Below are 26,865 nucleotides of genomic sequence, written 5' to 3'. Positions count from 1 at the left end.
GGCTAGTTTTTAACAGATGAAACAATAGCAGAACTGAAGAAACTGAAAGATATAAACTCAAATGGATTAACATGTTCTCCTTTAGAAGGAACTACAACAGGAAATGGGTTTTTTAGGGCTATAGGCTGGATCAATGGACCAAGACCAGTGCATGAGGTTCAACAAGGCAAAGTGCCAGGTGCTGCACTTGGGTCACAACAGCTGCAGGCTCAGGGAAGGGTGGCTGGAAAGATGCTGGTGGGAAAGGCCCTGGAGGTGCTGGTCAACAGTGGCTGAACAGGAGCCAGTGTTGCTCAGGTGGCCAAGAAGGTCAATGGCACCTGGCCTGTATCAGCAACAGCGTGAGAGCATTGAGTCTCACTCTGTACTCAGCACTGGTGAGGCCACACCTCAACTCCTGTGTTCAGTTTTCAGCTCCTCATGACAAAAATGACATTGAGGTGCTGCAGCATGTCCAGAAAAGGACAACAGTGCTGGAGAAGGGGCTGGAGCACAAGTCTGATAAGGAGCAGCTGAGGGAGCTCGGAGTTTTTAGCCTGGGGAAAGGAAGGTTCAGGGGGACCTTCTGGTTCCTGGAAGTAGGTTGGGTCCAGGTGGGGGTCAGTCACTTTTTCCAGGCAAAAAGCAACAGGACAAGAGGAAACGGTCTCAAGTTGCAGCAGGGGAGGTTCAAGTTGGACATCAGGAGAATGTTCTACACTGAAAGGGTTCAGCATTGGAAAAGGGTGCCCAGGGAGCTGCTGGTGTTCAGCCACTGGACTTGGCACTCGGTGCCCTGGTCTGCTTGACAAGGTTATAGGTGGGGTTCAATGATCTTGGAGGTCTTTTCCAACCTCAACGATTCTGTGAAAGACCCGTTTTCCCTTTACTTGTCTGGAAAATCTGGCATCAAAGGCATCAGATCTGGAAGCTGGCAGTATTATTTCAAGGAAAACAGACTAAGAGATTGTGCTGCCTTGGGCTTCACTGGGGTTTGGTATCACGGTCTGTGTAGGTGAGTTTTCACACGTGTGAGGTGTGAGGTCTGTGTAGGCCGGACCAACCGGACTCGGCACCAACTCCCGCCCGCGGCACCGAGCCGCCCTCACGGCGCGGGGCCGGGCACGGGACACGGGACACGGGCAGCGCCGCCCCCAGCAGCCGGCGAGACCACGCCGCAAGTACTTCTGGGAGTTGTAGTCCGCTTCGGCGGCCTCCGCCCGCCCGGTCCACGCCTGGCGGGGCTCAGCCAGCCCCATTACCCGGGGCTGTCCCTCCGTGCCATGTTGGGAAGCTTTTTCGTCGCCAAGACCCCTCGGTGTCCTCGCTGTGTGGGAGGGATGGACGGAAAAGGAGACGGAACTACTCCGGGTAGAACTACAACTCCCGGCGTGCACTGCGCTACAGAGCACTTAACCGGGCGGGGGGAGCCGGTGAAGATGGCGGCTGCTAAACGGAGCCGGATGGGAGGCTGAGGTGAGTTTGGGACAGCTGGGCAGTGCTCCACTCGTATTCACCCTCGCAGTCTCCTCCTCGTTGCGATCTCTCTTTTTTTTCCCCTTCTCCACGCTTGGGAACGAGGAGGACGCGCCGGAGGGGTGGGCGCTGAGGGAGTGGCGGGAGGCTCGGGCCGCCGGGTTGGCGGTGAGGAGAAGCCTCTGGGCATGGCCTCAGCTTGGACCCGCCGTGGTGGCGGCTCGGGCGGTCCCTGTGGGCGCTGCTCCCGGCGGAAAGGGTGGCAGGCTGGCTCTCCGCCTCGGACGGGTCTGCTCGCCATGGGAGCTCCGGGGACAGCGAGCGCATTCCCCGCTTTCCCCGGGCGGGGCTGTGGCTTTGGGAGTTCCCTCAGCAGGTTTTCCTCAAACGGACCTTAAGACAGCGAGATAATAACTGAACACAATGTAAATTGACAGGAGGGCGACACTGTGAGCTTTCTTGGTTTCGTCTTTAAAGTTAATTGTGCATCACGGAGCCATGCTGTAGGTAATTGAGGTGTGGGTTCACAAATCCTGTTGCTGAAAACCATAGTACGGCGTTTATTTTTGGATACATCCAGAAAGTTATCCCGTGGTCCTTTGAGCTGAGATACAAGGAAGAAAATATTGTGGTTTACATTGTGTCTATGCTGCTGTAGCACTTGTGGGAAAGCCTATAACTAACTTTAAACCAGAGTTTGAGTTGCTGTATCAAAACCCAGTTTGCCAGCCCAGGTGTTTCACTTTGCAAAGCTACATCAGTGTTTGCTGTGCAAACTGAGTAGGTAAGCTAAACCCGGAGTTAACAGCCAAAGTTTTGGGATTTTATAGGTAGTTACTTCCTAAAGCACTTGTAATTAATTCTAAATAATATGAAATATTTTTCTAGTAAGTTTGGGACATCTTGGTGTTAATGCTCTTAAACATATGATAAAATTTCTTTGAGAAATTGGTGGTTTGGAGTTGAGATCTTGATTGTAGTGCCCCGATAGGCCTAAAGGCTTATCCATAGGTTTTATTTAAGCCTTTTGACAACAATTTTAATATTTGTCTAAAAAAGGCCGCTAGAAGGAGATTGACTTCTGATTGAGGGAAAAACCTTACGAAAATCTAATAAAAATACAGTTTGTGTTTCAACATCTGTTTTAGATGTTGCCAATGTTTGCCGTTCATGATGGATGGTAACTTCTCTCTACTTTTGGTCCAAACTTGTGCAGTAGAAAAGAATGAACAAATTTTATGTTGCATGAAAGTTGAAGGGGATGTGAAATTACTCACCAGAGTTGGCAATTGAAGTGTCATGATAAAATCTAAATTATGAAAAGTACAGGTTAGAAACAGCTTTGATTGGTGTCAATGACTTTTAACTGCCCAGCCTAGCTCCATAATGGAGCAATCCTTGTCAAGTTACCACACAATTTTTAAACAATTTGAAGATATGTAATTTTTTGAAATGAAAGCAAATCATGTTTTCTGTAGTTGCATTTTGTCTTGGATAAGAGAGCAGGGTTGAGCCAGCTTCATACATGGCATTTCCTCTCCAGATGAGAATCAGATAATTCAGATTAAAGTCAGGTATTTCCCAGAATTACTGTGGTATGTAAATCCATTTTATATTACATTTTTTGGGTTCTGGGAATCACAGTTGGAGCTTAACAGCCTATACTTAGGAATAAACATGTGATTTATTAATCTTGCATTGCACTGGCCATTTGCCTACTTTCAAAGCTAAAGGCATTGATTAATATTTCAAAGAGGAAATATGAGTGGGGAGCTAAGTGATTTATAAAGTAAATGTGCAGTGGATTTTAATGTTTCAGTTCATGCCTGTGTGGCTGTGAGAGGTGCTTAAGCGTCTGCCTTTATTTGGCTTAAGTTGGAGGAAGGGAAAGGAGCCCAGATGGCAATTTCATTTTGGAGACTCAAAATCAAGTTAAATATTTATGGTGTTACATAATAACATAACAGAGGGCTTATTGGAAGAAAATAGAAAATCTCAGGTGTGCTGACTTCTCTTTCTTTACCTGTACCTCAAGGTTATAGAAATTTTTCCATTTTAGGTCTCTTTAAGAGGTCCATTGTATTAGGGCATACAGGAAAACAATCTCTGCTTTTCTGGTTGCCTTTCAATGCCATTTCTGGAATCTTGCGATAATAAGAAATATTTGTGCTTATAAACTATCCTTTAATTTCAGCTCCTGGGTTAGTTACTGAAAAACAAATGGAACAAACTGTATTTTTATCCTTGTTGTGATGAACAATAAATTGGCCTTGGGTTTCCTTGCCAAATGGTGTAAAATCATCTCAAAAGAAAACTAAAAGTTTTTCTGTAGAAAACAATTTTATGTGTCATGAAAGTGTTCCTCTTTCTTTTAAGGCACATTCACTAGCTTTGCACTTTGATTATAATTACCTTTAGAACTATTGTTATATCCTTAGAAAAAACACAATGACTCTTAGTCCTCCACAGAAAAGTAGGTGTGATTTTGTTTACCCTCTTCATATCCAGGAGTCAGGTGTTTTGGTGAAGAAAGCAGTGTAGTATTTGATATCCATAAATTGCATCTGGTGATCTGTCACATGTCACTAATTGACATGGAATGTGTTAAACAGCAAGTGTTAGGCCAGAAAACTAAATGGTATCACATGATTTTCCATAGTTCTCTTTTAGAGAATTAGCTAAGTTCTGCTTCATCAAATTCTGTGAGAGGGTTTTCCCTCTTTAGTTAGGTAAAATTGTAGCTCAGTGACAAATAGCTGAGCAAACTCAGAGTGGGGAGTTTCTTGGTTTGGTTATTTCTGTTCTGCTGTAACAGGTGACAGCAGCTGTGGATGAAACTTTGTCCTAGGCCAAGAGAGACAGAGATTGAAGACTTTATGGAGAGGAAATTGTGTGCTCTGTTCTGCATGTAGAGGCCAGGCCACCTCCATGTGAATTTTTGGTCCTGTTGCAGATCATAAAATGACTAAAACCCCAGTGAATTATTTTAAAACAGATATTTTCTACATGTCTTAGTTGCTACAACTTTTCTAGTAATTTCTGCAGAAAACTCTTCTTAAAATCTTGTACAAGTGAGTTGGCTTTGCTGGCAGCAGTGGCTGTGTTTTAGGAAAATGTATTGAATTCCTGATTGCTGGAGATGGTCAGTAAAACACTTTTGAATCTCTGGCACTTGACTCCCTGAAACTCTCACCAGGTTCTCTACTTCTTTATTTTCTTTTATGTCAGTAAATCTGTTTTCTGTAATGTTTCAGCTAGGTCCATAACTGCATTCTGAACCAGAGATTTTGCTTCCCCATGTGTCTGTTGGACATGACAATCTGCAGCACATTTCCCTTTATAAAATTACACTGTTTCTCATGCTGCCCTTGGAGAGGGACATACAGCTTTCTAATAGATGGCATATTTTAAATAACTTACTTTGAAGTACTATTTTTAATCCCAGTTGCTGTCAGCAAATTGTAACCCTTGATTGAAATGCATATATGAGAATAAAGTTTATTTTTAGCAACTATGAACATTGCTTTAATATGTGGTCATTAAAACATATGTTGACCAAATGAAATGCTTATTCTCACATTATCCATCTGTAGAATTACAATTTTTTGGTGTATGCATACATGCAAATATTAGCTGAATATCTTTTATTTTAAAATTTATTTTATTTTTGAAGCAAGCAACACCCAGTATCATTAACTGAGATTTTGTTCTTATTTGTGGAAAAGTACATTTGTGTTGAGTTTCCATTTTACAATTAGTAAATACAGAAAAATCTTCCAATAATTTGCATTTTAGTGCTAATTAGAGGAACAGTAGATTTGGCTATTTTATATCCAAAATAGATTGTTGTAATTACAGATGAGTTCATTTTATGAATATGTTTAATTGCATCAAAAATCCTTTGAGCTGCTATTGTGTACAGGAGATTGCACTCTGATCTGAAATCTGCCTTTTTGATAGTAGGAGATAAATGCTCTAGAAAGGGCCACACAGGTTTTTCAGTTGTTTTCTGCAGTGTTGAGCAGAAGCCTCTCTCAGGCATTTTAGCAGGGCAGAGCTGTGGTTCAGAGCTGAAGTGGAAATATCCTGTGAGATGAGCGGGATTTACCATCCCAAACAGTGGCACCTGGGAAGGTCACAGTACACAGCAGGAAAATGTTTACTCCAGCATCAAAGGCAAGAACAGAATGACTGCATTTCAGGAACAGGCAAAATTACATCTAGTCTGGTCAGCTAAGAGGATGTCTGCATTTCTGTGCTAACAGCCCCTCTGGTACTGGAGCTGAAGAATGCTCATTCTGCATGGGTTACTGAGCATATTTGGATGTAAATTGTCTTAAGCTATGGTCCTGACTTTGTTTTTTTGTTTGTTTTCTTCATAGTTTCTTATGTTTTTACAAAATTGAAGACAGATCCCCGATTAACAATGCCTGGCAGTAAGTATTCTTATCTTAAGTACATTAATACAATATATAGGAGTGTTTGCTGTTGCTTTCTTTGGGGTTTAAAAATTTAAAAAAAAAATGGAAAAAGAAGCATTATACTTTCTGTCATTTATAAGAATTTTAAGATGTTAATATTATCTAGTCTCTGCTTTCTAAATTTCTAGATCTCCATATATTTTACAAATAATAATATGAGCATTCCATTTGCCTTTTTGATTACAGCTTCACAGTATAACATTGAATTTTATGATTTAGACTGTGTTCTGAAATAATTGGATTCAAAAATTAAGAGAAAGATATTTTTGATATTAAAAAACTATATTTTGATATAGCTATAATCCTATCTTTGGAAAATGACAACTAGTGTCTAGAGAAGATAGAATTGCTATTTAGGATAAAAAGTGATAAGACTTAAAATTTTTGACTTTCAAAGTTAAGTGAGATTTTTGAGGCAAATGTTTCTAAGAATCAAATTATTTACCTTCAAGAGTAGCAAATTTCTCTAACACAAAGGATCAAATTATAAAATGTGTTAGAAAAATATAAAATTACCTATTCCTTTAATAATTTTTTCTGTTTAGAAAAAATTCTGTGTGATCTGTAGTAATATTGCTAACACCAGTCTTTGGATAAATCAGTCTGCTTTATCAAAAAAGTTACAGTACCAGTCACACTGAGTGCATTCTGATACAGGTTTGTAGTGAATTTCATGGATGCTTAATTTCATGAGGAAGTCTTTGAGCCTTTGTTCGTTGCTGTGATTTGTAATAAGCTGTGACTGGGCACTAGAAATGCCTTGCAGTTGTTCTGTGTTGTGTCATTTGAACCCTGGTCATGTCAAATACCTTACTGTAAGTAAGATCTGTCACACCTGTCATGTGAAGGAGTGAGTGGAATTTTTTTAACCAATTAAACTGAAAAAGTAAGGTGGTTTTTTTTGTTTGGTTGGGGTTTTTTGGTTGTTTTTTTTTGTTTGTTTTGTTTTTTGTTTAAACCAGAAGTGCTTATGTTTAGGGTCATTGATATCAATGCAAGTAGAGTTTGCATTACTGCAGTCAGATGGGAGTTAAAGGAGACCAAAAGAACTGATTGCAATGTTTATCTGTGCAGGACACTCAGAACTACAGAGCCATTTATTTTCTTTGCCTGTGTTAATGAGTGTAACTGCATGGCTGAAGAAAAGGAAAGCTAACAGATGTGTGCATTGCAATTCTTGTGAAACAACAGTATTTTCATAATATTTTACTTCCAAAAGTTATGGCAGTGAAGAAGTACAATGGGATTTTAAGGCAAGCAAGCATCCTTTTGTGGCTGGTTGTCCTTCTAATCAATAGAGGTAAAGCCTTCAGGAATTCAACTCCGTTGCATGTGGAAAGGAAATCTGCCTGCTAATTTAGGCTTCCCCAAAGGTTCCATAGGATTCTTTTCAGAGCATGTTGATGAAGCAGGCTGCTGCTACAGTGTTACTTTGAAATTTTAAAGTATTTGTCCTTGAAATCTGAAATACTCAGTTGTTTCTGAAGGCTGGGGGGTTTTGTGTGTTGTTTTTATTTTATTTTATTTTCACATGAAGTTCTCTCATCCCACACATCAGGAAGTGCATATAAAACTTATTCCTAAACAAAAGGTTGTTACGGTGAGATATTTTCCAAAAATGTTTTCTGTCATGTTGCAATGAGTTGTTTACAAATGAAGTAGAAAAACAGCATCCAGTTACCAGGAAATTTTGATAGACTTCTTGGGTCATACTGACCAACTCCATATCCACTACTGTCCTGCTTTGTTTCCTGGGTCTGTGTAGCAGTTCCTGGTGGCAATTTTATCCCTCTCTCCCTTCATACAGTAGTTGAATGAATGTATAGGTCTGAAGGCAGTATTCTGAAATATCATGAGAGATCCAGATGTTTGGAATTACATAAAAACTGAGTAAAAGCTTCATTAGTCTTTCTGGGGAATTCAGCTGTACCTGGTGATACTTCAGAGGTCAGCATTGAAGTTACTGTGTGTGAAGCACTGGCAGGACAATGTGCTTTTTAACTCCTTCAGTATTAACTGTGGAAAAACAGGCATGAGTCAGGACTGGGCTGTGGTACTGAGGGGGGAGATGAGCAAAGGTCGTGAGCCAGAGGTGATGGAGGATGGATGCTCTTCTCCTTCAGCCTCAGCTCAGCCACGGCTGCTGGGCTCTGCACGAGTTGTTCATTGCATGCTTGGATTATCACATTTTCTATTGATGCTTCTGCTTAGCAGTCCCACTTAGGAATGTGGGGATTTAGTGCTGCATTAAGTCCTTAAAAATGTTAAGATTTTAGTCTCAATGCAGTTGTAATAGCCCAAATAGAAAATGTTCAGTCTGCTCTCTTTACCTTGAGAAGTGAAAGTGCTTGGCTTTGCCCAGCCATGACCTGGCATTTGTGTTGACATCTGCAGTGGAGGTGAGGTGCTCTGGCATTGCTGCAGCACTTGGATCAAATTTGCCAAGGTGTAGCTTTTCCCTGCACTTTTTATATTTAACTTTGTTACAAGTTTTTCCTGTGCAAATGGAATGGATATTGATACAGATGCTTACAGACATGCATGGTGTCTTCAGCTGAAGCTGAAATGCAAATTCTGAAATGTTGATTAAGCAAATGTGTTTTCTCATTTCTGATTGAGTACAGTAGGAGTAGGTTTGAACCACAGGTGTTTTAGTAACTGTTTAAGGTGTGCTTTATCACAAAGAAGCTGGAGTAAAAGATTAAATAGTGCTTTTATTTAAAAGTGAAGCCAAAGAATATATAACTAGATAGCCTCTGCAGTAGAGGCAGTATGTGTTTCTCACTTGCCTCTTGTGCTCTCAGTTTCCCTGTTGAATAATTTGTGCAGATAATTTCATTTAGCATACTTCTGTTATGGAACATGGGTGGTTTTGGTAGTGTTTTTTATTGGCTGCATTTGGATTGAAAATGCTTCTGCTAAGGAGAAAAAGCATTAGCTAAGTCATACCAAAATATTTGTTGAAGACTCTCTTTTTGAACATTATGTTCTGGATATTCACACTTAATCAGATGTTTGAAACACAGCTTGGTAGATAGTGAGGTTTTTCTTTTCTAGAAACAGCTGACCTACTTACTGGATGTATTCCCTGACTTCAGTGAAATGTTTAACTGAAAAGGCAGCTTTTATACTAAAATGAAATCTCTTGAACTGGAAGAATTATATGTAATGCAGGTGAGAGCACCTGTTGACTATAAAAATATATTTTACTGTGGTAGCTCTGTGTTTGAATTTTTTAAACTTTTTCTTAGCTTATTCTTTTCTCCTTTGGCTTATGCCATTAGCATAACTGTATCATTGGTTTTCAAGGTTTTGTTAATAATAATTGTTAAATTGTTTTTTACTGATTGGCAGATCCTTACGATTGACTCTAACATATAAATTAAGAGAAGAAATAAATAAAAATGAGGATTTTGCCAAATGTAATGTTCCCACATTCTTCCTTTGATTTATGGCTGTGAAATGTAGTAATATGAACACCTCCCACACTCTTCTGTCAGATATTTGTCAGTTGGAAAGGGACCATTCTGATTTAGGAGGTACATATATTAGTTATGTAGAAAATATTCCATGGTTTTACCTGTTCTTGGTTGCAGTGAAGAGGCAGTTTTGGTGACTTCACAATGGCTCCAAGCATGCTCATTAAAGTACATAATATTTTATTTCCTTGGCCTCCCAAACACCATGTGGCTTTTTGCCCCTTGTCTGTGCAGAGGCAGCTCCTCTGACAGAGGTGGAGTGTGTGGTGGCTGCCCTGCTTTGTGCAAGGTGAAAACAAACACAAATGGAACAATTGAGTTGTGCCTGTCATTTTCTGTGTTCAGGCATGCTGCTTCTTTCCTTGTGTTACTTCATGGTCTTCAAACAAATAAATGACCCACTCCTCCCTCAAACCCAAAAATACCCATCAAACTTTAAAAATTATAATTTTCTGTGTGCATAGAGTTTCCTTGCCAAGTGTAGGAGGGAAAACAGCACTTGAAATGGAATTTGAAATGAGTGAATTCTTAACTGGCATTTAACATTTTTAACACATTTTAAGAGGCAGATAACTTCCTCATTTTGGTTTCTCCTCTCCCAGCAATTTTAGAAATATCATTTATTTGTATTTTGTGATTCTAGTTTTTATTGTGTATGTATAATAAATAAGTATTAACAAGATTGGTAATGGGAAGGGAAGATTTATCACCCTGTGAAATAAAACTCTGTAATACAGTGACTGGAGATGTGTTCCTAAATGTGTCAGTAAAAATATTTCAAGGACTAAACTGTCTAATGTTTTTAGTGAAAATCAAGCCATAGTTCTCATTAATTACTGTCTCCACTCTTTCCATCCATCACACTTTTTTCCTTATCTGGAATATGTTTCTTGTGTAGCCTTCACATTTTACAGTGAGACCTGCTACTTAATAAAACACTTTGTGTAATTTCTTAGTTTATTTTTTAGGCAGGAGAAATCCTCTTAATTTTATGACAGCATTATTGACTACTTAAAACAGCGTTACATAGGTTATCATTCTGTAACATTTTCATATTTCAGCTATTACAGAAGAGTTATATCAGGGGGTATCTGACATTTTTGTTTGCTGCTTGATTCTGGTATTTTAGGATGAGACACATCAGGGGCTCTGTATCATGTCCTTTTCAACTACTAACCTAAGGGAGCACAGGAACTTGGAAAACAGCTGCCAGGGGAAGGTCATGGGCTTGGGCTTCCTTTGGCAGTCTGCCACTTGCCAGGACTAGGCCAGAAAAGGGAAATAACTGTTTCAGAATGACTTTAACTAGTATAATGCTATGGATGCAGAATATAATAGATTCTTTGCATGCTAATATGCAAGAATTGCTTTCAATACGAAAACAGCTACAGGGGTTTTTTTCAGCTGATTTTTAGGTGACTGCATTGAAAAGAAAAAGTAGTAACTTCTCTAAATGTATCCTTGATTGAGCTAAGAAAAAGAAAACAGGAACTTGGAGCTGGAAAACTGTAGCTCTTTGTGCATCTGTTTATTTAACTCATGGTACCTTAAACAACTTTGTGTGCCACCAAATTGGTGCTTCCTTATTTAATGAATACTCATGGATTTCTTTAAGACTTGTGGATTTGGAGCAAGTGTTCCTTTTGTTGTTTTCTGTTAGCTGTCATTTCTATGTACACATCATCCTAGCCTTGTTTGGGAAAGTTAATGTTGAGCAGCAGTTCCATAGAGAGTCAAAACCACTCATATTAAGACAAGACATGATGAGTGGTATCATTATCATCATTCATCCTTCCATTTCTTCCATTTGGAACACACTTTATTGTAGCCAAGAAATGAACAATGGTGTTTCATCCATTCCTTGTTAAAACATGAAGAAATAATTTTTTCAGTTGTTGTTACTTCTGTATGCACAATCTGGGCATCTAAAATAAAAAATGAAATTCTTTAGAGATGAGCTTCATTCAGTGCTCATCACAGCCTTTGTGTGCTTTCAAACTGTATGTGGACATTTCCCCAAATATTAAAACGTAGCTTAGTAATTTTCTGGGGCTTTATTAAAATATGGCTGTCGTTGTTATTTACAGAAATGCCTTTGCAGCTAGCAGTCGATTAATCTTCATGTGCAGCCTTGTTTGCTATTGATTTCTGAATCATGGGACGAAAGGGTAAGAAGGCTCATGCTGATTGTGCATGCAAGTGTCCTGTTTTATTTTTTGTGCATGGCAACAAAGCAAAATTGATTTTGGGGAGTGGGGTAAGATTTCCATTATGTGATTAAATGCATGTCTCTGAGAAAGCCAGGGTGAACTCCTTTTAAAAGTCTTTTGGCTTTCCCTTTCCTTGATTTATGGACTTTCTTTCCCACTGTTGGCCTTTATGAACCTCAGTAGCTCTCTAGGGAATCATGTTCCTTGTGGATTGCTGAAGATTAAAAATTAGCTGTGTATACCACTTTTGGCTTTCAAAGAATGCTATTTCATTTCTAGGAAGCTACATTATTCAAGAGTAACTCATGCAAGAATTAGATATAAATTAATAAGAGGGTGGGGTAGGTAGATGAGTGAAACTCTTCCAGGTCTTCTGAGAGTTCAGGAAGCATTTGGACAATGCTCTGAGGCACACAGTGTGATTCTTGGGGCTGTCCTGTGCAGGGCCAGGAGTTGGATTTGATCTTTGTTGCAACCCTTTGGAGTCAGAATATTCTACAATTCTGTGATTCCGGGTGTAGCAACTTGTAGATCCCAAAACTTCAAAAATGATTGGTGCTTGTGTAACTTGTGTCCTGCTCGAGGTCTGTTGAAGGTCTCAGTCCTTTCATTTTTCAAGAGCACAGTTGTGATTCTAAATTGTACTTGGACCTGTTATGGTATTTGTTGATAACAGTCTGTACTTTGGCTGGAAATGGGCACCCTGAGTCTTTAATTGTGCTTTGAGAATGCTTACTCATTCCTTAGCAAGAGAATGAGAAAGGAATTCCAATCTCACACTAAGCTGTATAATTATGCTAAATCAGTGCTCCTTCCTGATTCTTTTGTAAAGCTGCTAATGCATAAGGAAATTGGTGAAGATAAAGCTTCATGGATATTTTGTTACAAGTGCACTAACAAATACCCAATAATTTATGCTATTAAAAAAGTTTCCTGTGTTTATTAACCTAGGATGTAACTGTGTAATGATTAGAAAAGGACTTTAGGATGATGATACCCTATTTGTGAACTTCATATGTAATAAAATATGAATAGTTATAATTGATCTGTGTCTGACATGATTGAGCTGGCAGAGTTCTCTTGTCTCATAATAAATGCAGTGCAGGCTGTTTTCAAGAGTTTCTAGGTGCTTGTGGTTTTTCTATTAAATGAGTTTGTGATCCATTACTGACATTGGTTTAGACATGAGCTTGAAGTTACTCAGAACTGACAAAACATAATTTGTGCAAATTGAGTCCGATGTTGGAATTGCAGTGTGGTTAGAAGTGCTGGTTGTGGGCAAGAACTGCTGAACTGCTGCAAAAAACAGTGAGCCTGGGTGCCCACAGATGTCCTGTTGGTTTCTACAGAAAGCTGAGGCACTCAAGATTTACTGCTTAACAAGATGTATTTATTAGATGTAAGATGTATTATTAAAATGACTTCTTTGTGTCTAGATGCAAAGCTGTCTCCTCCACTGACCATCTTCTAGACTGGCCAGTTCAGTCTGGTGGGAGACAGAAGTTGTGGTGGAAAAGGGACCTGCACAGTCTTTAGGTACTGAAGGTGCCCAGAAGAGCAAATCACTGTGTCTGTTCCTCTCTAACTGATTAGACATTACAGGAAGGGAGAAATTGCTTTTTAACCAGCTGGGATATGTGGTTCTGGATGGGGATATGTTCCACCCTTATATCCCACTGCCTGGGAGAAGAGCTGCATTTCAGTTCTTGGGGGAAACCTGAACTCAAGATGAAGTACTCTTTAGAGCTAATGGGAACGATAACAACCATGAGGATATTTTATAATTCCTATTGACATATAAGGAGGGTTTTTTCAGTGAAACTGTATGTTTTTCATGTCTATGTTTAAAACTGTTGCATATACTTCTGTTTGCTGGTTTGTTCAAAAGCTGCTCTTCTGTGAGGGCAGAATGAACGAGGTAAAACTGTTTGCAGAGAAAGGAAGACATGAAACATGGAGTGTATTGGCAGCACCAAGGACCTGTTCCTGATAATATATAAAGAGATTATTTTTTTTCAAATTTTTGATTCCATATTCTTTTAATGTCCTTTTTCTTTTAATGGACACACGTATGTTTCCATGTCCAAATGGCAATATCTCATTTTGTAAATGCTTTCTGGGAAATTCAAACAGCTAGGAATAGACACAAGCAGAGCACTTAATTAAAAATTGGTGATATTTAAACAAGAATTTTAATTCTGAAGCCTAAGTATCCTCTGTGACTGTTTTCAAAGTAACATTACAACATTTTTGTTTAGCATTTTATTTTTCATTAATGTCAATTCAGTTCAAACACTTTTGTTACTGAACAGGAACAGATGCTTTGTTGTGTTTTGAGCTCTGTGTATGTGCCTCAGCGGAATTGCTTCACTGTTGTTTCAGCATAAATATCACAGTATAATTCTAGATTCACAGAAACACTTTCATCCACTCTTATGTTACTTTCTGTGTGCATTGTGTGTGTGTGCAGGAAATAAAATGTATGTAATGTGGTCTTGAACTACTTGTGAACGGAGCATTTTTCTTTTAATTAGGAAATGTTTTTCAAAATCTGTGCAAATTTATTGAAACCTGTAGCTGGCTTTGCTTAAATGAAGGTAAAACTTGTTTTTGAAGCTCTGGTCATGCTTATATTGGTATTTGGGATGTTTTAATAGAAGAAAGCATCTATAGAACAACACTCTTATATGTCCTATAAACAGCTCAGTGCTTGATGTTGAACTAGTTAAAATCTAGTTTCCTGAGCTAAGCTTATCTTCTCTATTAGCTTTGAGGGCTCCAGAGAGAAGCCCTGTGAACCTTTGCTTCCTCACCATCAGGACTTTTAATCATGACATTCCTGCATGTTTCACTATCAGAAACCTTCTCATGCCTTGCTTTTCAAGTTGCAGTGTGGTACCTGCTCCCCTGGTCTGTCTCAGCCCTGGGGTTGGGCAGGTGAGCTGCCAGGCACCATGGGGCAGGAGTGGAGAATTAAATCCACCCAGCCCACCTGCTGCAGTGAGGAGGTGACACAATGGTTCTGAGCATCCATTTTTCTAAGGAAAAAGATGGGCAGCAGCATAAGAGTCTGGGAGTTCTTACCACTACAGCGGGATTCCTTCCCTGTGAATTGGATTAAGAAAGCAAACAGCATCATGTTAAGGAAATGGAAAAAGTAGGAGTCATCAGAAAAATTCTTCATGTGGCATTACATTGAGGTTTTTCAATGCACAGAGCTTCAGGTGCTTTCCTTCAAAGAAGATTTGAAGCCCTGGTGGGCACTTGCTGACCAGTTACCCATTGGTTTGAAGTGGGCTTGTTGTCTGTAGGGCAGGTGATAGTTTATCAGTGCCATCCTTACAGCTCTCTTCAAGTAATAAAGATGTGTAGTATTGACAAAATCTTCATAAAATTCTAAAAGTAGAGAGTGTTTGACGCTTTTCTATCAGTTTCTTGGTGTAGGGAAACAACAGCTTTCAAAGCAGAAGACACTACTCTGTAATGCAGATTTCAGTTGACCAAGAAGATAAAACTTTAGACATCTTGGCAATTTTCCTGTGTCAGGAGGTATTCTAGTTACTCTTGGGATGCTGACCTTGGAATTAAAACAGCTGCTGAAGAGCAGAACTGTTCATGGTGTTTGTGTTCTGAGATGCCAAGTAATCCCTATGTGCTGCTGCCCTAAGCTTGAGAACCTAAAGGTTCAGTTAATTGTAACTCCTAGCTCTGTGCTCTTGTCTAGCTTCCCATTGATTCCGCTGTCATCCTCATGTATACAAAGGGGTGTTCCTCTAAAGGCAGTAGCTTAATCTATGTGAGTTCCTGTAGCAAAACAGAACCAAGCAGAAAATGTTAAAATAACTCTTTTCTTTGCCGGAAAAGACAACTCTTCTCCTTGCTGTGTCCAGTAGTATGAGGAAATGCAATGGAAGGGGAATTGTGGAACATGTAGACTAGTGTAAGACTAACTGGGCATGGGCAGGAAGGCACAAAGAAAGTCCCTGTCAGCAGTCTGCTGTGCTGCCTGGGGCTGGAACTGAGAAGGAAAAGTCTGACCAGCTCAAGCATCTGGAGGCATTCTGTAGCCTGGACTTAGTCACCAAAGTACTGAGCCTTTTAGACAAGTATATATATTCTTACCAGTAGCTGGCCAACCTGCTGATCAGAAGTATGGTTTGAAGGCTCCTGAGGCAGCCAGTGACCCTTTTGGAATAGTTTTGCCTCTGGCAACCCTCTAGAGCTGCTTCTTACTCACCTCTGGCCACCCTGGAGATAGGCTGAGTGTTGCTGCTTCGCCTGTTACCTTTCAACCATGCCTTGTGTAGAGTCTTTCCTCTCCTTCAGTGTCTGTCTCAATCCAGAGGTGCACCACCCTCTTCTGGCCTTGTGTTTCTCCCCAGCCTGCCACAAACAGGGAACAAGGTGGTAGGAGAGGTGCAGGTGTGGCAGCCCCTCTTCTCACTGGAGTGTTTAGCGAATTAGGTGGCTTGGCCTTTGGGCACACATGACATTTACAGTGCTCTTCTCCATCACCTGCAACTCTCTTCTGTGCCTGGCAAGTGTTCAAGGATGCAGCATTCTGAAAATGACTCATCTGGGTAAGAGAATAGCTTGGGGCCACAGTGAAAGCAGGCTTTGAGCAGGATTGTCTGCAGCTCAGAGGCTGCTTTATGCCAGAATCGTCACTGTGCTGGGGATTTTCCATTCCCTGGTACCCATGGATGCTGGGAGGAGCCAGGCTTTTGGACAAGCAGATAGGTGGGTTAAGTAACAGGAGTAGAACAAGGGCACTGTGATAATGCCTCTCCTTCTTTACTTCTTTTATTCAGAATTTAATAGCAGGTAAAGAATGTCCTGCTGGCTCAGTGTGTTACTGGATGTGCACAGTGGGTGTTTTGGCAGTGTCAGGAGTGCTCTGTGCTCTGCTCTTTGCCTGGATGGAGGAACAAAAGCAGTTCATGTTCTTCAGAGAGCACACAAAGCACTGTGAACCTCTTCCACTCTCTGTTTCCTTTAGTCCAGTTGTTTATTTACATCACATTTTTCACTGATTTATGAAACACCTTGTTATGAAATCAGTATGTGTTTAGAAATAAAGGTACGATGAAACAAAAACACTGTGTTTTTTTCTATTCACTGGATTTATCACCTAGAACTCATTTCCCAACTGCAAACTAAATCCTGAAGGCAGGAATGAAAGCTGGACTTTGCCTGTTCATTTTTTCCCCTGAACAGATTATCAGTGCCAGCTGTGAGGAAGAGGGGTCAGGGAGATTTATGTAAATGTGTCTTTCTTGTCTCCTAAAGTCTCTTTTTTGTATTGCTGCAGTGATAGAAGTCAGAGAAATCAATGACATTGGCCAGCTTAGTAGGAATATAAGTAAAGACAGGAATTAAGAAGCAAAACTCATATCATAGAGCTTCTTCCACTGGAACCAGATTAGTTTTAGGTAATTTTAGTGCTGTATTAAAAATAGAGAGTGACAGTACTATCTCAAAGCAGGAAAGGAAGAGGTTGTCTTGAGGAGACAGAAATGAGCAAGTAAAGCAAAGTTACTGTGTGAAACCAGCAAAGGTGGGGGAAAGGAGAGGTAGCATGGAAACACTGCCAGTGGTAGAACTTCAGGAATGAAACTGGAGACCCTGATGTAATGGAAAACTTTCTTTTAATGCATTAGAGGTCTGCAAAATACACCATCCCAAAAACAATATCTTCCTGGGGATTTGTTCTAATTGCTACTGGCTCTGGAAAGAATACTTCATTGAAGAAGCTTGGTGGTGGGCATTATTTGACTAGCTTGAGGGTTTTTCCTACTTCTTATTAGTAACTTCATGTGCATTGTCATTTTTTGCTTCATAAAAACATTACATTTACATTCAAATTATTTTTACATGCTTTTCACCATAGCAAAATGTGCATCCCTCCATGCTGATTCCAGCACACAGTTCTATGGGTTTGGAGAAGAGTGGCTGGAAAGCTGTCAGAAAAGGACCTGGGGGTGTTGGTCAGTAGTGGCTGAATATGAGCCAGGGTGAGCCCAGGTGCCCAGGAAGGTCAGTGGCTCCTGGTCTGTATCAGCCACAGTGTCCCCAGCAGGACCAGGGCAGGGACTCTCCCTCTGTACTCCGCACTGCTGAGGCCACACCTCAAATCCTGTGTCCAGTTCTGGGCCCCTCCCTGCAGGAAAGACACTGAGGGGTTGGAGTGTGTTCAGAGAGCAACAGAGCTGGGGAAGGGTCTGGAGCACAAGTGTGAGGAGCAGCTGAGGGAGCTGGGGGTGCTCAGCCTGGAGAAAAGGAGGCTCAGAGAGAACCTTGTCCCTCTCTACAGCTGCCTGGAAGGGGGCTGTGCTCAGGCGGGGCTTGGTCTCTTCTCCCAGGTAGCAAGAGACAGGACAAGAGGAAATAGCCTCAAGTTGCACCAGGGGAGGTTTAGATTGGATATTAAGAAAGGAATCTTCACAGAAAAGGTGGTCAGGCACTGGGGTAGGCTGCCCAGGGGAGTGGTGGAGTCACCATCCCTGGAAGTGTTCAAAAAACATGGATATGGCACTTCAGGACATGGTTTAATGGTGAACATGGTGTTGGTGCTTCATTGATGGTTGAATTTCATAATCTTAGAAGTCTTTTTCCAACCTTAATGATTATATGATTCCAGTTTAGAAGAACTCTTGAAGTCATATCACACCAGAATTAACTTGAACTTTTTAGCTTACTATGATAAATTTTAAGGAGAAAGCTGGGGTTTTTTGGGTGTAGTTTTCATTTGTTTCAAATAAACTGAGCACCAAAATATTTTAAAAAATAAATGTAAAATAGTCAAACCCAGGTATGGGTGGAATCTTCCTCATTAGGAGTTACTGCAGGTTTGCTGTCATGGGGACCAAAAGTTCACATCACAAGAGGAATATCCTGATGAAGAATTTCATCTGCATTTTGGACATTTTCTTGGGTGCATTTTGGTGGAGAGAGGCTGGGAACCAGGCACTGAGGAGTCAGCTGGCTTTGGGTGAGGGGAGGAGAGGCTCCTCTGGGGGATGAGGCTTCATCCTCTTCTTCCTCTCTGAGTGATGATCCCCCTGTGCCCTCTGGGAGTGCATTCCAGGGACATTGCAATGGCTGAGCCCTGTGTCCTTACAGCAGCTGCTCTTTTTATAGCAGGTTGAAGAATATTTTTAATTAACTCCCTTATATGGCTGGAATAATTTCCTTGTTATAAAATGTCTAATCTCTTTTTTATAGTGGAATGAGAGTACCCTTGAAAGTCATTTTAGTTCTGAATTAAATGCATCAACTGATATTAACAGTTCAGAAATAACCCAGTATAGTAAGTGGTTATGGTTAAAGTGTTATTTTATGCACTTTCATCAGGATATTTGAAAGAAATTTATTTTATTTCTATTTCTCATCTCAGATACAGAAAAATAAGTAAAATGGAAGTTAAATGTATTACAGTCAAATTTTTACATAGTTATATTTAAGTACATTGAACAACTTAATATTGCTGTGTTGCTTGATATTAGCAAAACATGCATTTCTCTGTAGAGTGAAACTTCTATGTTAATTGCACCATTTTTGATAAAATATGATTTTTTAAAAAAAACTTGGACAATTGCAAGTTAGGAATGACCACATCCAAGCTTGGGAGATAATAAAAATATTCAGGGAGTGAACATGAAATCTTGTTTCAGGTTATTAATGCTCTGTAAACAGTTGACAACAATATTAGACAACATGACAAACTATGGAAGAAATTCCAGCATTAGATAAAACAGATTATTTCATTTCCTAGGTTTTGATAGAAGAAAATGTGGCAGTTTTAAACTCAACTGGCAGAACTTAGTCTTTTACGTTTTATGAAACTTTTGTTTTCCTGTAATTTTGTATGAGTAAGATACAGCACAAATATTCAGGCACACTATTTTGAAATGCAGCTTTATTGTAATGTGATTTTTCTAATTTACAACATAGGATTTCCTGTACTAAACTGTGTGGAGACACTTTCTGTGCAGCTCAGTGTTTTCTCTGAGTTTATTAGCAGTCATCTTTTAAGCGTTGAAAGGGTATGGAATTTTTATGTAGTGGAAATTATTAGCTGTGTTTTTATTAAAAGCAGTACTTATAATTTCCAGGGTTTATAAAAATGTCCTTATGCAAATCCTTTATTTGTGTATCCCAAGTGGATGTAATGTAGGAAGTGAAACAATAAAATGCTGAGAATTAATGAGAAGCTGGAAAATAACTTCAGAATTGCTTAACTGAAAATTGATTTTCTACCTGCTGGATTATAATCATGTTAATGATTTAAATTCTGTAATCCTTGCTTCCTAAACTAGGAAGTGTTATTAGAGATAATGTTAATTTCATTATTTTTAGGTTGTTTGTTTAATCTTAAGTGCAAACCTTTCTAAGAAAGTAGTTTTGGTCAGTAGTCTGCCTTAAATACATTACTCTATGTCCGTTCTCCACGAAGATCAAGCGAGGACGTTTTGCTAAAATATTTATCACTCTACAGTGATATGTGGCAGCTGTCTGAGGATAGTTTTACCTGAAACTACATGGATTTTTTATTTCTAGTCAGAGAAATAATGAGCTGTGTGTTCCAGGCGAGTTGAAGTAATGAAACTGTCTGTGCAGTTTCATTGGAGGAACGTGTGTGAATCGCACATTGACAATATATCTTTTATTCTTTGCTCTTTTCCTGTGCCTGGCCTTGTTACCAGAATTTGATCCTGAGGTTTTTCACGTGTTTGGTGCCTTTATGCAGATGTCACTGAGCTGATCAGATAAGCTTACAGTGTTGCAGAGCCCTGGTGGGAAGGAGCCGCAGCTGTGCGAGTGTGAGAGGGAACATTTCTGGGAAAGGAGACAATTCCCCCAGAGTGAATCCATATCCAGGATGAGGCAGTATGTGCAAGTTCCAACTGTTGAGCAAGAAAAAGCGTATGATTATAATTCTGCTTTTCAGCCGAGGCCATGTATGTGTTTGGGTAGGTGAAATTCCCATTTTCTGATGGCGGGGGCTGTGTCGTACTGCTCTTGTGTAGAATAAATGTGTGTAAAAAGAAATACCTGTGCAGCTGGTAAATGTGTACAGTTCTAACATGAAAAATGCAGATTATCAGACTTCTTTAGCAGAAGAGAATGTGCATGTTTGAACTTGATAAAAATCTCACTATTGGAGAAGCAAACAATATTTTTTAAACCTTATACATTAACTTTCACATTACAGTGCAGAATTCTCTGTAGATATTGCTTTAACCTCTATATTTACTTGCATAAAATGATTTAAAGATGTGTGCAAGGGGGAGGCCATTAAAATGTAAATTTTGTCTGACATTAAAAAGAAATTGCCATAAGATTTTTCCTCAATAAACCTTCATAAAATGGAATAGCTTTTTTTTTTTCTTACTTGTGTTCTATAGACCTACAAAACAGTCAATGTGAAATGAATGTGTTTATCCAAATAAATTTTTATCTGTGTTAAATTGCTATCCAAGAGAATCCATTTTCAGTTGCTCAGCTTCTGTTCATCTTTGACAAGATTCATATTTTTAGTCTATGTAGTAAAATGTTCCTAAATTTTATGGGTTACTTTTAATGTAGTTTGTTGGCTTGATCTTGTGGCAATTTTGTTCTGTTGTCTTTTTTTGTTGTCATTGTTTCTGAAATATTCACACATTCTTTAAACCTATTCCTATGATTTTTTTTCAAAATGATATAACTGAGCAATGATTAGTAGTTTTCCCACAAAATCTGTGTCGTGACTGTTAACTATTCTGGTTTTTGATTTAGGTTGTCATTTATTTCTGTGTTGTTTGGAGTGCCTGTCAGTTTTATTTCTGACAGTGCTCTGCTTGGAGGCTGAAAACTGACAGATTAAATCTCATTTTCTGATACTTGAATGTTCTGTTTAATGTAGGAAGTTCTTTTGGTGGTATTAACATCATAGTTTTTTAAGTTTATACTTGGATGATACAGAATTTTTGACAAGTTTATGGGGTTTTTTTTTTCCATGTAAACAGTTCTATAATTAAATACATAGCAATGTAAAAAATACATAGCAAAATCCAAGATGAGGAAGAAATTTCAAGTCTTGTGCATACTTACTGTTAGGCCTTTTTTTGGTGTCAAAATTCATTATGTTCCATAAATTTGGAGAGCAGTATTTCAAAAGAGCAATATTATGTTTCCACTAAGTGAAACCATGTGGTAAGGCCGTCAGAATGAGTTGGTACTGTTACCTGATCTTTTTTATCCATCTCAAAGAAGTAACTGGATCCAGATTTTGTGTTAAATTTGTGTAATTAACACAGGTTTGAAACACCAATTTAAGATTTAAATTGCAGTTCTTTGCAAAGATTTTCTTGTTCTGTCACTTAAAAAGACAGAAAATAATTCTAAAAAGTATTTTGATTGCCTGTCTTGCAATATTTTAGATTGTTTTCCTTCTCTTACGTTTTAGGTAGTTGCATGCTACAGTTATTGTTAGAATATTTTGTTACATTTAGTACTGGTCAAACACACTGTTTACCATGGACCAAAGTTAATGGTCAACCATGAGGTAGAAAGCCAAGTACAAAGAGCACTGAGCCACAGAGTGCTGCAGAGTTGCATACCTATCTCAAAAAATATTTAGCAATAATATGTTGGGTTTGGTGGATTTTGATAGTTTTACTTGAATTTCCCAATATGGAGTGATATACAAGACACTGATACAGTACTCCGTTCTTATTTTGATTTTCATTACTTCTAAGATGTTGTATAACATTGCTCTCAATAGAATATTTTTGTAGAACTGTCTAGATTATTTCTATTTTAAGTAGGATTTTAATCTATTTTCATACCTGCATTTTCCAGCATATTGAAGAACTTTGATTTTATCTACTTCATTCCTGCAGCTTTTTTGTAAATGTTGATTTTTACATTTGTTAGAGCTCCATGAGTAAGACATCAGCAGGAGTGATGTGAAGAACTTGACAGTATTACAAAGTACCATTTAACAAAAAAATTCTCAATATTTCAGTTGTTTATTCCTTGAATGCTTTTTATTTTCATAATTATGTATTGAAGTAATGAGTCAGTGTTGATGTTACTGGTGGCACAGGACTCTCAATTCATAAGCTGGGCACAATTCAAATCCATTGGGAAGAACTTTGAGTTAAGGCACAGTTTTAAAATCATAGATCTATATTCAATAATTGTCTGTGATGAAATAAGTGGCAAGAATTGCCAAAGTATGAGCAGAATACATTTTTTATCCAAGAGACAATAGTATCAGAAAGCAGATGTAATTGAGGGAAAATGTCTACTCCTGTAGAGTCTTGTAATTAAAACTGGGCACAGCAGGTGAAATCTTTGTTATGAACCTCCCTTATGTTCTGATAAGGGTGGTTAAAAACTACTAAGATTACTTGAATATCTTAAGTAAAGAAATACAAGTCTTGATGCTTTTGCAGAGGAATTGTAATCATCAAAAGTTTCTGCCAAGATACCCTTTATTGTTTGCATTTTTTACTGTTTTTAGCAGTGTTGTAAGATTTTTCTGAGTATGTAAATGGGTATCTTTACTAAGACATTTGTAAGGTATTTAGCTGCTCTGAATCTTTCAGGTGTTGCAACTTGAAAGACAGAATCTGCATTAAAAACAAGGAAGTCTACCCTGATAAACAGTTGGATAGATATCTAGAGACTCTTTTTTTTTCTTTTGTGCTGAGTTTTAACCTAACTCCAAAGTTCTAGTAGTTCTTAGTGCTAGAAAAAGGACCAAATAATGCTTTGCAGGTTTGTTACCTTTTTAAAGCAGGTACTATGACTTTTAAAATGATTAAAATTGAAGTTACATGCATTGTTCTGATTATATGGATTAGTAGTAGAGTAGAAATGAGATCAAAAAATCTAATTTCTCTGTTTCAAGTGACTCTCATTTCACTGATGCCTGGTAAAAGGAAGGATAAGTGACAAGAAAGGCAGAGCATGTTTTGTATATTATGGTTTATATTGGTTTATATGGGTGCCTTTAAAACAAATTTCATTTTTATTTTCTTTTTTTTTTTTAGAATAATGCACATAATGCACATTTGGGTGTTTTGAAACAGTCATTCATAGTGAAGATAAACCTGCAAATGAACTAGCTTTGGTTTTAATATGACTCAATTTTAAAATGCCTTGACTTTTCTGCATGTTTTGAAGTGTGGATGGCAGCTGCATTTCTGGTACCCGAGATCCTCGCACATTTTCTCGTGTATTGCAGTGTGCCAGTCATTTTCCTTATTGACTTACTTGGACTTACTTTCAGTTCCCTTGGTTTTGCTTTCTTGCTGATAGCAAGCTGAATTCAGTGTTATCTTCTTCCTCCATGCTTGTCAGCTTGTCCCTTCAATGAGTCCCCAGAAGTGCATCCTAAATCCCGTTGGGTAAATCTCTCCGCAGGAGTTTGCTGCTGCTGTGCTGCGCTGCGACCTCGCTACAAGCGGCTGGTAGACAACATCTTTCCTGAAGATCCAAAAGTGAGTCATGCCTTTAAAAATTTAAGGGATTGGTGTTTGAAAGTCTGTGATTATACCTTGTGATTTAGCAGGTTTTTTCATTTTCTTTTTTCTTTTTTAACATTTTATCATAAATTCTTCTTTAGCGCTTAATAGCTTTAAGATAGGTTAGCAGAATAATTTATCTGGAGAGGGATCCATGGAGATCATCTGATCTAATTCCATTTCTAAAGCAGGGATGCACACTGAAGAATAAAATTAATATGTTTTGCTCAGAGAAAAAGAGATTTCATTAAACAAGGTATTCTGCTGCAGAGGTAGCACTTAACTTCACTTTTTAGAACCCCAGACAATTGCTTTCTTGTGGTTGCAGGTGTGAACATTTTCTGATTTTCTACAGGATTTTAACTGTTTAACTCTTGACTTACTGACTGTGAACATTTTTATAGTTCTGACCCAAAAAGGTTTTTGTGGTGTTTTTTAAAAATTTTTCCAGATGCTCATCTACAATTTTATTTTTTCATTTCACTGTAACAGTCTTGGAGCTATATTAAAGCCTAACTCTTACTCTCTGTGAAAATAAATAACTTCACTTTACCATGGAGAAATGCATGTGTCCATACATAATCATTTGACAGTTCATACAGATCAAGAGCTTATGTTTCTGCTGCTCTGTTTTCTTAAGTGTGTTACCAAATTTTTATATCTTTTGTTATAGTAGAAGTAAGCAGCACAATCAGTATTTGCATAATATTTGGTTTATGTTTACAAAGTATGTTGGCTTTTTTTTAAATGATGATGTTACTCAGTGCCAGGTATTATGTACGTGCATAATACTGGCTTTTAAGGAAATTTTTTCTGTGTATACAATATATTGAATGCATGGAACAGTATGGGTTTATAGGTTTATTTGTTCTAATCTAGTTTTTGATACAGATGTAGAAACACCTGGAAATGCTACAGCTGTAGTGTTTTAGTTTAATAAATTGACTCAGTAGCTCTGAGTTGGCACTTCTTAGTCACTGCTTTGGTTAGTATTCATTGGGTCAGTGGAGGACACAGGCCAGTTCATGATGTTTCCCTTCAGTTGCACACCTTCTCTATAGTATCAGAAGATTTGCTTGATAAAATGCATTAATCAATAATTAATGTCTTAAAAGATTTAAGTAATTTATTTGAAAAATAAATGGTTTTATGAAATTCCAGGGGAAAAAAAAGACAAAAAGCCTTATCCTGTTTACCTGATAATTATGATCATAACCTCATCTGAGCAGATCTGTGTTACAGTTCATATTGGAACTAATATCTTAATCTTTGATCTTGTTCTGACAATTAGCCCTCAGATGCCTGGGTGCCAGCCTTGTTCAAGATATGACACAGAAAAAATAAAACATTAAACTACAATATTAAATATTTAAACAATCTTGCTTGTATATTTTATCAAAATTATGCATTGAATATACTTGGTGGGGGGATGGGAAGGGAAAAATTTACATTGTGCTATTAGGAAAGAAGTGTGTCTTAGAACTGGTCACATATCTTACTACAGATCTTCTCTTAGAATACTCATTCCCTCACAAAAAAAGGGTGGAGCAAGCTAGTTGCATCATTTCCTTTAAAAATATTTTAGTTGTTTCATGTTGCTGATTTTTGAACTAAGGTTATGGCAGTTTTGCTCAATAGTTTTGGAGTTTTTTCAGTAGCTTATTTCCATCTGTAAGGCTCTGATTGCTCTGATCTTTAAATATTAACTAGAAAAAAAGGAAGAACAATTAGCTTTATATTTCCTATGAATTGTTTAATTTTCTATTTTGTATTTCTGTTTCTAGGATGGTCTTGTTAAAGCTGACATGGAGAAACTGACTTTCTATGCAGTTTCTGCACCAGAGAAGCTGGATCGAATTGGGGCTTACCTGGCAGAGAGACTGACCAGGGATGTGGCCAGACATCGCTATGGGTAAGGAGAGAAGTCATTAAAAATAGATGCCAGCTAGTCATGGAATTTCATCATGTTTGTTCTGATCAAGTCTGGAAAGCAAGGCAGACCCAGTCCCTTTGTGGTCAGTTACCCTTGTCTGACTGCCAGGCTCCCATCCAGCTGCTCTCACTCTCCTGCTCAGCCAGATGGAGAAGAAAATAAAATGGAAAGCTCATGGGTTGAGATAAGGACAGGGAGATCTCTTTTTGTCCATGATGGAACTGAGTCACTTAACTTGGGGAGGATTGATTTAATTATTGGCAGTTAATGACAGAGTAGGATAATGAGAAATTAAACTAGAACTTAAAAACATCTTTTCTCCAGCCATCTTTCTTCCCAGGCCCAACTTCACTCACAAGTCCATTTCCTCCACCCCACCAAGCAGTGCAGATTAGGACTGGGGACTGTGGTCAGCTCATACCATCTTGTGTCTCCTGCTACCCTGCTCTGGCCTTGGCTCTGTCCTTGTAGGCAGTGCTTTAGGAACTGCTCTGGCATGGCTTCTTTGCTCAGGGTGCAGTCCTTCAGGAGCAGGCTGCTCCAGCATGGGTCCCCCATGGGACCACAGATGCTGCCAAAAGAGTTCCTGCATGGGCTGCTCTCCATGGGGCCTGTGCCTGTTCCAGCTGGGCCTTTCTGTGGGCAGCAGATTCGTTCAAGGCACAGCTGCTCCAGCTGGGGCTCCTCCATGCTCTGCACTGTGGATCTGATTACCTGTGGGCACTTCCAGTGTCCTTGAGGGGCTCAGGTTTGGGAAATTAGGGGTCAGTCTTGGAGCTGGCTGTGTGTGTC

The 26,865-nt window shown here is 38.8% G+C and overlaps 1 protein-coding gene across 7 annotated transcripts in view; it reads left to right on the top strand.

Annotated features, from left to right (window-relative positions):
* Nucleotides 1-1,363: 1,363 nt before the first annotated feature.
* The window catches only part of EFR3A (EFR3 homolog A), a 75,070-nt gene continuing 49,568 nt past the window's right edge, over nt 1,364-26,865 (top strand). For 3 of the 7 annotated variants that reach the window (XM_054272655.1, XM_054272739.1, XM_054272819.1), the window contains exons 1-2: nt 24,021-24,116; nt 25,925-26,052. In XM_054272655.1, coding sequence (XP_054128630.1) covers nt 25,946-26,052 — 107 coding nt within the window. In that variant the 5' untranslated portion in view covers nt 24,021-24,116; nt 25,925-25,945. Of the gene's footprint in view, nt 1,456-5,491; nt 5,729-5,837; nt 5,892-11,502; nt 11,584-24,020; nt 24,117-25,924; nt 26,053-26,865 lie in introns of those variants that run through there. The other 4 variants (XM_054272896.1, XM_054272977.1, XM_054273142.1 and 1 more) reach the window with 4 other exon arrangements.

Source organism: Melozone crissalis, unplaced genomic scaffold, assembly GCF_028551555.1.
Source record: "Melozone crissalis strain CALT ecotype California unplaced genomic scaffold, PUWL_Pcris_2 ptg000002l_1, whole genome shotgun sequence".
Classification (NCBI taxonomy): Eukaryota; Metazoa; Chordata; class Aves; order Passeriformes; family Passerellidae; genus Melozone; species Melozone crissalis.
Note: the sequence above shows the minus strand (reverse complement) of the source record. Positions and strands in the feature narration are given on the sequence as shown.